General features: G+C 41.9%; 1 protein-coding gene across 4 annotated transcripts in view; it reads left to right on the top strand.

The window, feature by feature from the left end:
- Nucleotides 1-13,494, top strand: part of UBE3C (ubiquitin protein ligase E3C) — a 120,727-nt gene that overhangs the window by 50,975 nt on the left and 56,258 nt on the right. For all 4 annotated transcript variants that reach the window (XM_032644074.1, XM_032644073.1, XM_032644072.1 and 1 more), the window contains exons 11-13: nt 3,276-3,362; nt 8,418-8,575; nt 8,729-8,961. In XM_032644074.1, the coding sequence (XP_032499965.1) occupies nt 3,276-3,362; nt 8,418-8,575; nt 8,729-8,961 (478 nt within the window). The remainder of the gene's footprint in view (nt 1-3,275; nt 3,363-8,417; nt 8,576-8,728; nt 8,962-13,494) is intronic.

Genomic DNA, 13,494 nt, shown 5'->3' with positions numbered 1-13,494 from the left:
AAGGAGGGCATCTAAGGTGATGAATGCTGCTTTCTCCCATTTTAATTTAAACTAATATGAGGGAAGGTACATTTTTTGAATCGGTTCATCTTAAAATTAAAGAAAATTAATTATCAGGGGAAAGGGAACTGTCTGTTTACCCTGGTCATGGTTTCAGCACTGGGATGTTAGTTTAACACAGCTGTGTGTCTGAAGCTTATCTTCCGCTCTTAATTCCTGGTTTGTGAAGAAAATATGCTTTAGGTTGCTTCAAGCTGAAATACGTCTTAAAAGTTTTATTATCAGTAACGCAATTTGGAGCTTACTTTTAGTCTTGCGTTATTCACAGGTGAAATTTATATGTGTATTTTCATACTGCTTTTGCCAAAAGAGCGATACTTTCAGCAGGAAAACACAAAGTATCACATTTGCACTTGTGTGTGGCAAGAGCAGAACGGTCTTTGGCTGTGGGTGACTCGTCATTGCTCTTACCTGTGACACCCTTACACACAGACGAAGGCTCTGAGAATGCCTTGCTGCCATGACCTTCACTGCCTGTGTGTGAGCGGGAGTCTTCCACTGTGTTCTCTTTAATAACTTGAATAGTCCTTTACTAATTAACCCACAGGGTTGTCTCAGCTAAATAAAGCTTAATGGGTAATTTTTAATATATCCCAGTGTATGTAAGGAATACTTCACTTCCTTACCTTTTAGCAGTAAAGTCCCAAATAACCTTTATTAATTTATAAAAAAGGTTTAATAATTAGTTTTATCATTGCCTATTGAGTGATTAATTTAGGAGCTGTAGTTGTTTCAAAATTAACTTGAAATTCAACTTATGAAATGTGTAGCCATTAAAATAATGTTTCAGAAATATGTATATGTATTCATGTGGAAAGCTGTTAGTTACAATTGTAGGTGAAAAACTGTCTTGTAAGAGAATGTATTGGGAGAACCCATTTTTGTTTACATCTGTCCACCGTGTCTGGATGGTTTATTCCAAGGTATTAACTGATTATTTTTGGGAAGAGGGGATGAAATGTTGCTAAAGATCTTTCCCCTGTGGTGTTGTTGTTAAAGAAAAAAGAGCAAAGGAAACACCTACTTACAGTACGTTGTTCCTCAGACCTCTGAGGTGCCAAGTGTTAGTACTTATGTTCAACACAAATTTAAGAGATCGTGTCGGTGAAATTATACTAGATAGTACACTCTTTAAAAAGACCGTCATTTCTTAATTAAAGAGAAAGAAGGCAAGCAGATATTACCTTCTAGAATTCCTTCATGTTGAATGTTCATGTTTTTTATAGCTTTGTTTTTGTTCTGTTTTCCATGGTTTATTTAATTGATCTCCTATGATTTATTGTGTTCTTACCATTTTTTGTTATTCCAATAATTTTTGTTTTAATTTCTCAACCTAATGAATTAGTATAGTGTTGATACCATTTATCAATAAGTATGTACTTGTGACAGACATAACTCACTTTTGTAGAATCATCATATTTTTAAGCTGGAAAAGACCTTAGGGTTGATGTAGCACAATCCCCTCGTTTTCTCATAAAAACAGGTTGCTTTTGGTCTACATGACACTTGAAGAGTGGTTGGGCTAAATGATCTAATAGATTCTTTCTAGCCCAAGATTTATGATTCTAGGTAATCACATATTCTTTCATGCTTCCACTATTTTTTAAATGATTATGCTTTTAATGCCATTTGAACATCTCAAAATGCACCACACTGAAATTGGATTGGATTTTTAAAAACCAGTTTAAAAACCATAATCACTGTTGTAGACTCAGAAATTGCTAATGCTGAACGTATCTGGTGTTTTTGATGGAATGCAGGAAAATAAGCAATTAATTTCGAGGCTTTTATATTGAAGAGTGACTTATTTATCTAAACCCTATTCCTTTCTCTTCCACTATGGGCATTTAAATTAATACACTTTTTGCAAAATTTAGTCTATTAAAATATTTTGTATTATACTCAGTACAGTTTACAGTAGCTGTGGTAATTAACTCCATAGAGAATCGTGGATACACACTGCATAGTGCTTTTATTTAGTCAGATCGTCCAGTTACTATTCATGGCCATTTCTCAGGAAAGGACCTGGGGGTGGTCTCAGGAGACCCCAGGGCTGGTGGTCGCACTGTTGAGGAGACAGAGGAGCTCTCTTCTAGCTCCTCAGGAGCCTGGGGGCTGCTACGTGACAACTTTGAGGGTCAGACATCCCATAAAAAGTAGATAGGACTAGATGATATATGGGTATTAAAAACACGGGATTCTGTCCTCAGAACACTTTCATCTTCAGGTTTGCATTCCAGGATCGCTCACACCACAGTGAAAGCTTTTGTGCTCTTTAGTCCTGCTCGCTAACCAGCTTTGTCTTCGCCCTTCTACCTTCTTGTTCTTCTGAGATGGTCCTAAAGTAAGATCACATCCCTTTCTTAAAACCGCATTTTCCTACCATCCTAAACCTTTTTTACTGTGATTTAGTCTCATAAGTTTGAAATTTGATTTTTGACTCCTGCCCTTCTAAAATTATACTAGATAGTACCCTCTTTAAAAAAGAGTGTAAAAATGTTTTACGCAGGTTTTTTCTCCTGATTATAACTTTGTGACTAAAAATTATATCCCATTACAAAACGGCAGTATACTAAGTAAAGCTAATCTAAAGTTAAACTCGGTTACCCACAAAGTTCCTTAGCCTTTTTAATCAAATTGATATTATACAGGAGGGGTCTTTAAAGCCTTTAAAATATATTTTTAGATTTAAATTAGTTTTGAGATGTTAGTTAACATTAAAAAACACATTTTTACGCGTTTGTTTTAAAGGGGGGATGTTAAAATCAGTTAAATATTAAAATATTTTAAAATTATTTAATATAAAGATTATTAAAATGTTTCTAAAATTTTAATGTGTATTGGTAGTAATAATATTAATAATACATAATATTGTGATGTAGTACTGTGTTATGATACGTACTCAGAGGGGCGGCAAACTCAACTTGTGCTTTAAAACGGCCCGTCCGGTTCTCTTTGGGGTTGGTCTCAGAGGCACAGCTCAGGGCCAGCTTAGCTCCGTAACAGTAGACAGTGGCTCTCACAGTTGGGGTGCACGGACTAGTTCTCATTTGTACTCCTTAAGCAGCCTGCTGTAGGAAGGAAGTGATTTGTGGTGTTAATACAGGTATTTTCTAAATTGTACATTATCTTCCATTTATAGCTTTCTTCTTTTTGAAGAAGTATATTGAATGAATATTTGCTAACTCTTTCTTATTTCCCCTGTTCCTTTTTAGGCTTCTCTACAGTTTAGCCTTCAATGCCAGGTTTCTGAGACACCTTTGGTTTCTCATATCTTCTATGACAACACGGATGATCACAGGGTATGTGTTATACAGACTTAGAAATTGAGCTTAAGGACGTGGAAAGTGGCGATCTAGTAAAAAGCACTGTAAGAAGGTATTTTTAAGTACTACTTATACTTAGCTTATTTCCTATTAGAAGAAAAATTCTAGATGGTCTCAGTCTCACAAAGTGAAAAAATTAATGCCTAACTTTACAGTTGTTTATCTGTGTATATTAAAAGAGTATGGCTTTATCTGAGGGTAAGTTTGTTTTAAAAATCCTAGTCGGGACTTCCCTGATGGCCCAGTGGTTGACTCCTCCGCAGGTGGTATGGGTTCAATCCCTGGTTGGGAACTAAGATCCCGCGTGCTGCGTGGCACAGCCAAAAGGAAACGAAAACAAAACTAGTCATGTTTTGAAAATCAGAAACTTGAAATTTCTTTGCTTCATGTGTCTTTTCCCTGCTTTTGATAGTGAAAATATAGATTTGAAGCAAATTTACCACCAATACAAACATTAAAACATATAAAGTATCGTAGAAATTGGTTTCTAAATCTTTTTGTTGAAATAATTTGATTTTTTATGTGAATCGTGTAACTTGAAAGCTAGAATCTTTAATATACATATTTATTGAATGCATAATACGTAGAGAATTTAATATTCAAAAATCCTTCACGGTAAATGGACAGAGGCCATTACCATGATGAATTTCTCCTGTCTGGGGTCTGAGCCAATCCTTCTGTGCTGTAGTGTGAAAAGAAGTGTGTAACTCAGTTCACTGGAGACTCAGCTTCTAAAGTGCACTTGCACGCGGTGGAGATCACAGCCAGCACCGTATTGCCTGCAGCCGTGAACCAGCCTGTCCTGGGAAGGAAAGCACTTCTTTGTTTTAGGGCCAGCCTTTGGAAAGAAGAGGGTTTCCGTTTTATATATATATGTGTATATATATATACACATATATATATGTATATATGTGTGTGTGTGTGTGTGTGTGTATATATATATTATTTACTTATTTATTTTTGGCTGCATCGGGTCTTCGTTGCTGTGTGTGGGCTTTCTCTAGTTGTGGCGAGCGGGAGCTACTCTTCGTTGCGGTGCGCAGGCTTCTCATTGCTGTGGCTTCTCGTTGCAGAGCATGGACTCTAGGCACACGGGTTCAGTAGTTGTGGCGCATGGGGGCTCCGCAGCATGTGGGATCTTCCTGGACCAGGGCTTGAACCCGTGTCCCCTGCATCGGCAGGCAGATATTTAACCACTGCGCCAGCAGGGAAGTCCTCCTTTCCTCTTTCAAACAAATTTTATATTCTTTTGAGACAAGAAATAGAAAGCCTTACTGGTGGGTGAGTTTGGGGTGTCCAGCATTTCACTGTGCATCCACCTGCAATCTCCCTTGGTCTGTGTGACACAGTACACGTGTGGCGCTCTTTGGGTCTCAAGCTTGTCACTGTGGTGTGTGGAGGACGAGATGGTCCCATTTCAGCACCTTCGGGTGGGTCCCAGCCAGCCCTGTGCCAAAGGAGCCCAGGTCCAGTCCTCTTCCCACTGCTAGAGGAAGGGCAGGGTACTCATAGCGTAACTTTGAGTTACTTTCATGTTTTTTTCGTGTAATTTTAATGCATCTTACATGACTGAAAGGAGTTTTGAATGACAGCACGGGAGCTGATGCAACGCAGAAGGGTGGAGCCATGTCTCTCGTCTCAACAGTGAGCGGCAGCAGTAGAGAGGAGAGAGAGATAACTGAAGGTCTAGAAAATATCTTTATATCCTGTGATTTTCAAATTAAGATGTAAGGTTTCTAGGTGTGTGTGTGTGTGTGTGTGTGTGTGTGTGTGTGTATTTCAAACACTTACGACTATGCCCACCTTGGCATTCATGAATGACAGCTTTGTTTAGGGCAAAAAAAGACTGGGGATCACCGGAATGGGAAATTATCCTTGATCTCCAAGTGTCTCAGCTTAGCAGCTGCGGTCCCGCCCGAGCTCTGCCTGCTGATTGCCTGTTTGTCTGTGGCATTTGCTTCCTGGTGAGGAGATGGAGTCATGGTGTGTGAAAAAAAAATGAGATAGTATTGATTATATTAAATTACTAATATTATAAGTTAGTAAAGGTATACAAATTTTTAAAAACTCATTATTTCTTAAAAGCTCATTTGAGAATGAATTTCTTTGTAATTTAATTTATTAAAATAAGGTCCCTCAAGAAGCTTACAGTGTATTAACACATTCCTAATGTGTATCTCATCATATTTATTATTGGAATAAAATTAAGGTGAAATGCCTGATTTTCCTGAAAATGGCGTGAAGCGTAACTTGAAAATATCAGTGGTTTCCTAGCGGGACTTACGCAGCTGGGGCTCCTGAGCTTCAGGGAGCGTGAGGCTCATGAGAGGAGTGTGTCGAAGTGTAGACTTCTCGGCCCCAGCCCTGGGGCTTGGCTTCGGGGCCTGGGTTAGAAGCCCGGAGCTGTGGCCTCACGGGCCCCTCGGTGATGGGGATGCAGGTGAAGCTGAAGGAGCATCTGGGCGGCTGGTTTCTGTTTTCTGATAGGCCTCCCTTTACCAAAACCTAACCTGAGGGTGTTTTGCCCTGCCATGGGCCTGTGTGGCGAGGCTGGTGTGGTTCGGTTATTGTCTTTAACTCACTAGGGTAGGGCCTGTTTTGAGAATATCCTGCCCGTTCCTTTTCACGTTGGCTCCAGTGGTTAGTAGTACTTACAGTGGCCCTCTTAAAGCTTTTCAAGGCAAGAATGCATTCACTAGAAGCTTCTAGAGATGACGAGAAGCTCTTTCACTTAAGGGGGAGGGGGGCAGTTGCCCGGCCCCCTGTGGAAACCCCTGTTCTGAGCGTGTGTACAGAGGTGAGGGTTTGTCTGAGGTCTCGTCGGTGCTCCTAAGCCAGCCAACTCTCCGAGTCACGAATCAGTGTCTTTCCTTTCATTACAGTAAATTACGGACTTTTTATTTGCACATAAGTCTTTGACCTGTGTTGAGAGGAGTATCTGAGTCGGTGTTGATGGCAGAAGGAGCAGTCAGCAGAGTCAGGAGACATGTTTCATTCCAGTCCCAGCTGGGTGAGGCCCCAGGCCACAGCTGACCCTTCTTGCCAGTTGCGCTTCCTGCCATTGGCGTGAACGTGGTTGATTCCTTCTGCTTACCTCACAGGGGGTTAAAGAGAACAAATAAAACTAATGTTGCATAAGTGCCCTAATCTTTTTTTTTTTTTTTTTGCGGTACGCGGGCTTCTCACTGCTGTGGCCTCTCCCATCGCGGAGCACAGGCTCCGGACACACAGGCTCAGCGGCCACGGCTCACGGGCCCAGCCGCTCCGCGACATGTGGGATCTTCCCGGACCGGGGCACGAACCCACGTCCCCTGCATCGGCAGGCGGACTCTCAACCACTGCGCCACTAGGGAAGCCCTGCCCTAATCTTTTTTTAGGGAAGCAGTGTAAGAGTTTTATGCGTCCTGACATATATGTGCGTAACTGACGCCGGTGCTGAATTTAGACCCAAGGATTATTGACGGGTCACAGCTGAAAGCGGCTTTACTGTCCCCTTAGATTCAGGAAGTACTTTCTCCACACTGCAGCTGCTTAACTCGACCTGTGCCGTGTCCCCCTAAATAGTGTTTGTTTGTCAGTATTATCCACTGTTTTTGTACTTCTGCTGTTAGTGACAAGGGAACTAAAAGATACAAACTATTAGTTTTACCAATATCAGCAAAACAAATGACCTTACCCTTTTGTTCTACTGTGTGGATGGCACAGGGCTAGGCTTGGTGGGGGCGACCTGGGGGAGATGGGGGCTTCTGTCCTCTTGGGACTTGGCCACTGCTGTGCGATACCCCAGGCACACAGCCTTTTTCTGTGGTCCCCAAGTTGGCGAGGAGGGAAGACGGCGTGCTTGTCCCTCTGTGTCTGCCCTCACTGCACTTTTACTTTGCATGGATGGCTTTCTCTCAGCCTGGTGCTCTGTGCTGAGCGCTGGGGCCGCGTGGGACACTGGCCCGAGTGTGCTGCTCCTTGGCGGGAGCTGCACCCAGGCTGCACAGCCGGGCCCTGCGCTCCAGCCCCGGTGGTGGCATGCTGTCCCCTGAACTGTGCCCTGTGGACACCCTAGAGCTCCAGGTGGCTCATCCGAGCTGACCAAAGCCCCCAGTGAGGACAGCGCCTCAGGCAGGGCTCACCTCCTGCTCTGCTCGCCCATGTGACTTGGGGCAGTGGTGGACCGGCCCCTGGGGAATTTGCAGCCGTGACTCATCACATGTCGCCTCCTAGATAACCGTGGTTTGGGGAAAATTGATGTTCGAGGTGCAGGTGCGGATGGAGGAAGATGAGAGATCGATCTTGCCCACAAGGTCTGCGAACCCAGGACCGCCCAGACATACTGGAGAGGCCGCGGGGCTTTATCGCTGGGGAGGAGCTCACGGGGAGCCTCTGGGAGCTGAGTGTTCAGCGAGAGAAGGAAACGCATTTAACCAGGAGGGAGAAGTAAACGTGATAGCTGGCAGCTCTTGGGGAGGGGAAAGAGACCAGCTCGCTTTAGAGCTGCGCCAGGCGGTTTCGGGACTCCTCGTAACAGTTACGGGGCTGGTAGGTGGAAACAAGGCCCAGTATCTAAAGGGGAGACAGCCTGAAGGTTCTAATTTGGGCTCAACATTTAACTGTTTTGAAAGTTCCTAAATGTAAGTGGCTGGATAAATTTTTCATGAGACCAGGCCCATCTGCCTTTGTAGAGGGGAAAGGGGGTGGTTTTCAGCATAAAAGTAAAGTGTGTGTCTTTAAGAGTGGCGTTACTTAACTCTCTGTTCTTCCAGTGAACCTTGGGACCACTGGTTTGCTCTCAAATTACTAAGCTTATCCAGTTGAAGATAGTAGCAGGAACATTAATAAAGAGTGGTGGCTTGGTGTCCTATCCTTTAATTTATGTTATTTGTTAACCTGTATTGTTAGAATGACTTTGCCCCCCCCCGGAAGTAGTTTAATTGCTAATGTAAACGTTATTTTCCCTGATTATGTTTGTCTGATGTCATGTCTTAATTTGTTCCCAAACTAAATCATTGTGGGTTTCTTTCTCCTTTTTCCCAATTCTAGGTCTATGGTACCATTGCTTCAGGTGATATCAAGGGGTTCTCCTATGTCTTTTGAAGATTCTAGTAGAATCATCCCACTCTTCTACCTTTTCAGCTCCTTGTTTAGTCATTCACTGATTTCCATACATGATAATGAATTCTTCGGTGATCCCATAGAAGGTAAGAATTTTGAGGAATTGGTTTGTTGCTGGCCTCACGGCCTGTCCATTTTCATAGGTGATAGAGAAGTTTTAAGCCTTTTAAGTCTTTCAGTGTGTTAAGAAATGAAAAAAAAAACCCAAATGTGATAGAAACTTGGTTTATGTTTTCCAGTTGTAGGTCAGAGACAATCATCAATGATGCCTTTCACTTTAGAAGAGCTGATAATGCTGTCTCGATGCCTTCGAGATGCATGCTTAGGGATCATCAAGTTGGCTTATCCAGAAACAAAACCAGAAGTTCGAGAAGAATATATTATAGCATTTCAAAGTATTGGAGTTACTACTAATTCTGAAATGCAGCAATGTATACAGATGGAACAGAAACGATGGATCCAGTTATTTAAGGTAACGAGTATATGAATAGTTTTGTTTACTGAGGTTAAACAATGTGCAGACTTTTTTTGTATTGACTCATTTTAGAAGAATAGAAATACAGGTTTGTTTCAGGCATAATTGTTAGTTTGAAAAACTTTTAAGAAAAGTCATTTTCATTTTACATTTGCCTCCTTCTAAAGCCTTGTTTTTACATGTATCTTTTATAAATTGCCCCAGGTACTTCCAATGACAAGGTGATGTATAGTTAAAATTTTTTTAATGTTTTCAGTTGTATTTTTCACTAAAAAAATCTTACAGATTTTATGTATTTAATCTTTTAAGAAATTGAGTAACAAAGGTAGAATAAGATCATTAACTTAATGCAAGTTGAATATAAATTATTTTAAAATATCTTCATTTTTAACCATGCAGAAAGAGAAGTTATGAGTTACTGTGGCTGGAATGTTGGCAGGAAACCGCCACCACTGAGAATAGAACTACTGGGGCAGAAAAAAAAGAAAAGAAAAAGGGTGCTTGACTTCCCATGAAATTTCTGCAGCAAACACATCTAGTCAGCTAAAATCGCTCATTAAAGGAGTGGGAGCAGAAGAAATGCATTTTCCAAATTGAATGCTAGATTTACAGTCCGTTTAATACCAGCGACCTCTCGCACGCTAATGTTCAGTTCGAGTCATCAGCTGTCCCTTTAGGTCTTTTATCACTGCTTTTGTCAAGCTATCTATTTAATTGAAAGAAGTTAATTGAATGAAAATGATCAACTAAGCTTGTATTAATATTGCTAATGGAACTTTCTTCTTGGCCATGTTTGGAGAAAGATGTCAAGCTAGACTTTAGGAAGGGCCCATTAATGCTTGCACTTAACCTGATGGGCTAATTACGGACTGCTTATTCATCCTCGGAGCGCACGGTAGGCTCTGTCCAGCCCGTTCTGCCCGATTTTACAACACATTTCACTTGTGAGCACGAGCGTTAGTGGCAGCGAGAGTAACTGATAATGTTTCCATTGCACTGGGTACGCCGCTAATGCACCACTGCATTTATAATTTGTGCAGATTGATGTAATATATGTTTGCACAATTTATCTTAATTACCTATCTCTGTATTTCTAAGTAAACTTTTAGGGTCACTTGTTGAGCCCTTTAATATATCCTTGCTTAAAGACTGACACTTCTGCATCTTTTCTAAGTTAAAAACAAGCTGTAGTGCCCATTTAAAACTTGTAATTCTTATGTAAGCTTTTCCTGGATATGGGTATTAATGGTAGCATGTATGTTTTTCTTTTAAGTATTTAATTAAACTCTGGGATCTTTGTTAGTAAAACTCTCCATTATGTATGTTATCAGGTTTGTGTACAGTATCAGATAATTTCATTATTTTATAGCACCTATACAGAATTTCATAATTTTCATGACAGGCTTATCTTTAGGACCCAGAAACGTCTGAATTTAATAATGCTGTATAGGGCTTCCCTGGTGGCGCAGTGGTTGAGAGTCCGCCTGCCGATGCAGGGGACATGGGTTCGTGCCCCGGTCCGGGAAGATCCCACATGCCGTGGCGTGGCTAGGCCCGTGCGCCGTGGCCGCTGAGGCTGTGCGTCCAGAGCCTGTGCTCCGCAAGGGGAGGGGCCACAACAGTGAGAGGCCTGCGTACTGGGAAAATAATAATAATAATAATAATAATGCTGTATAAGGTGTTTTTTTCCCTGGTCCTATTTTATTTTGCTTAACCATTAAATGAAAATTTTGTAGTGAATTTTTTCTTATGACTCATTACTACTTTATTAAGGATTGAGGGCTTTTTGTGGTTGGTTTTTTTAAAGAATTAAGGTAAAAATTCACCTTTTTTGGAACAGTATTGTTTTAGGTTTGAAATTGAGTTGTTATAAAGATCTTCTGAGTTTAGAACAGACTTGTTTGAAGACAAGTTTCTGAATGAGATTCCTGCTCTTTGAAAAAGATTTTTCTTTTTTGTACTGCCTGCTATTGAGCTGAGCCCAGAAAACAAAACAAAACAAAATCAAGGCAAGTCTTTGAAAGGATTCAGTTGCTATTAGTTTTTCTTTTAAGAAAAAATTATCCTTAATATGAAATAATAAGAATTTAACCTTCAGTGGTTGCTATGTTTCAGACAATATTCTAAGGGCTTTACATATATTAGTTCATGTAAAGCAGTAATTCTGTGAGGAGGATACTATGATTATCCCCATTTTGCAGATGGGTCACATAGCTGGTAGATGATGGAGGCAGCATGTGAACTCAGCTGTTCCTCTCCACTGTCCCTCTGAAAAGTACGAAAATAAACGTTTAGCATTTTATGTATATTTCAGCGTCAGATTTTACCTGAAGGACTCAAGGTAGAATCAACCAAAGAAAGTAGTAGCATTTTGCCAGTGACTTCCTGCCTTCTGTTGATTCTGACAGCGTTGCACACGATGAGAGCCGACTCCTTCAACCACCAAAACCATTTTCAGTTTTCAGCCTCCTGATGGCCCCTCTCAGACTGATTTCTCAGAGAGGCCCTGGGGGCTGGTCACAGAACACAGACTTTTAAGTGGATGGAGTCATCTTTCTTTGTCACTGTAAGAATTGAGGTCAGTTTCCAAGCCCTGCATTGACACTGCTAAAACGGTTTATGCATTTATCAAATTTATAAACTTCTCTCGAAGTGTAATTTACAGCTGTAATCGCTTTAGCCCTGTGAGGCGATGGGAGCTCCTGTTGGATTTGCCTTCTGTGTGCAGCTGCCAAGGTGAACTGGAGCCGCCTGAAAGGAGGGGCCGGGAGGGAGGCCTCGCACCTGCCTTACCTGCGTGCACCGGACAGACAGACAGACAGGCAGGGCTGCAGTACGAGGGAGTTTCGCTTTCCTGGTGGTTGGTTTGCATTTTTCAGTTTTGAAAAGACTCTTTAAAAAAGTAAACCGTGAAAGCCCCAGCAATGCCTCGTTGTAACGGAAACGTGCCGCTGTTAACCGTCGGTGTTGGCCGGTGAGGCGAACCCAGGCTCCCTTGCAGGTGGCAGAGCTGCCCCGTGTCCTTCTCTGTGTTTGACTTCGAGAAATAATTTTGTAGTGTTTTAAACATGCTGCAGAATACTTTGACTTTTAAAATAAACCAACTTTAACAAGTCGTCATGTTGACAGCAGGAATCCTTACACTTAATGACTTTTATAGGCTAGGGTGTCGTTACTGTCAGTATTTAAACACCCACTGTGTTTATCTGAGAACATTGGCTGCACCCTGTGCTGGGGAATCATAAATGAAGTCGGACAGAGTCCCTGTTCTTTGAGTATCACTATATAACGAAAAGGAGAAACTTCCAACTGATGATGTTGAGCTAGAACAAAGCTAAGCGTACGCAGGATGGAAAAAAGAACTGCTAAAGTCATTCTAAACTTTGGATTACACTAGGAAAATCGTCATTCTGGCCTTTTATGAGGTGATAATCTTAAGAGCTGGTACTTTACTGGTTTTTCTTGTATTTCTTTTTTTTTTTTTTTTTTTTTTTTTTTTTTTGGTACGCGGGCCTCTCACTGCTGCGGCCTCTCCCGTTGCGGAGCACAGGCTCCGGACGCGCAGGCTCAGCGGCCATGGCTCACGGGCCCAGCCGCTCCACGGCATGTGGGATCTTCCCGGACCGGGGCACGAACCCGCGTCCCCTGCATCGGCAGGCGGACTCTCAACCACTGCGCCACCAGGGAAGCCCGTATTTCATTTTTAAAAAACATTTATTTATTTATTTATTTTTGGCTGCGTTGGGTCTTTGTTGCTGCGCGTGGGCTTTCTCTAGTTGCAGTGAGCGGGGGCCGCTCTTCGTTGTGGTGCGCAGGCTTCTCATTTGCGGTGGCTTCTCTTGTTGCGGAGCACGGGCTCTAGGCCTGCGGGCTTCAGTAGTTGTGGTGTGCGGGCTTAGTCACTCCGTGGCATATGGGATCTTCCCGGACCAGGGCTCGAACCCGTGTCCTTTGCATTGGCGAGAGGATTCTTAACCAGGGAAGCCCTGTATTTCATTTTTACATATTCTTCATTATGAAATCAAAATCGAAAAAATTCTTTATTGTATATTTATCACATCACGCATTTACCACACTTAGGTACCCATAAATTATGTGCTGTGTCCTGTGCTTTGTTTTGAAGTTTTAAAATAATTACCTAAGATGTTCGAACTTACATAACCAGATTTAAGACAAAAAGAGATTATTACAGCTGCCTTTCAAAATTTGGACTCTGTGTATTTTTTTGTTGCAGTAATAAAGCTAAATATCAGTGGTCTCCATTCAGAAATAGCACAGTTGAACATTTAAAGTCTTTAACTTGGACCGTTGTCAGGTGGGATTTTTATGAGTCATCTGTGTGTTTCTAATCAGTCATCTGCTTGGTCCTTTTAACATTGGGGTTAATAAGGGAAACCTTGTAGGTGTCACCTGTTCTGTTTTTTGTTGTTTTTCTTTTGTCTGCGCGGCTTGTGGGATCTTAGTTCCCCGACCAGGGATTGAACCCTGGCCCTCAGCAGTGAAAGCGCAGAGTCCCAGTCCCTGGACTAC

The sequence above is a fragment of the Phocoena sinus genome, chromosome 9 (assembly GCF_008692025.1).
Source record: "Phocoena sinus isolate mPhoSin1 chromosome 9, mPhoSin1.pri, whole genome shotgun sequence".
Classification (NCBI taxonomy): Eukaryota; Metazoa; Chordata; class Mammalia; order Artiodactyla; family Phocoenidae; genus Phocoena; species Phocoena sinus.
The sequence above is the reverse complement of the archived record's forward strand: the minus strand, read 5'-3'. Positions and strand labels throughout refer to the sequence as shown.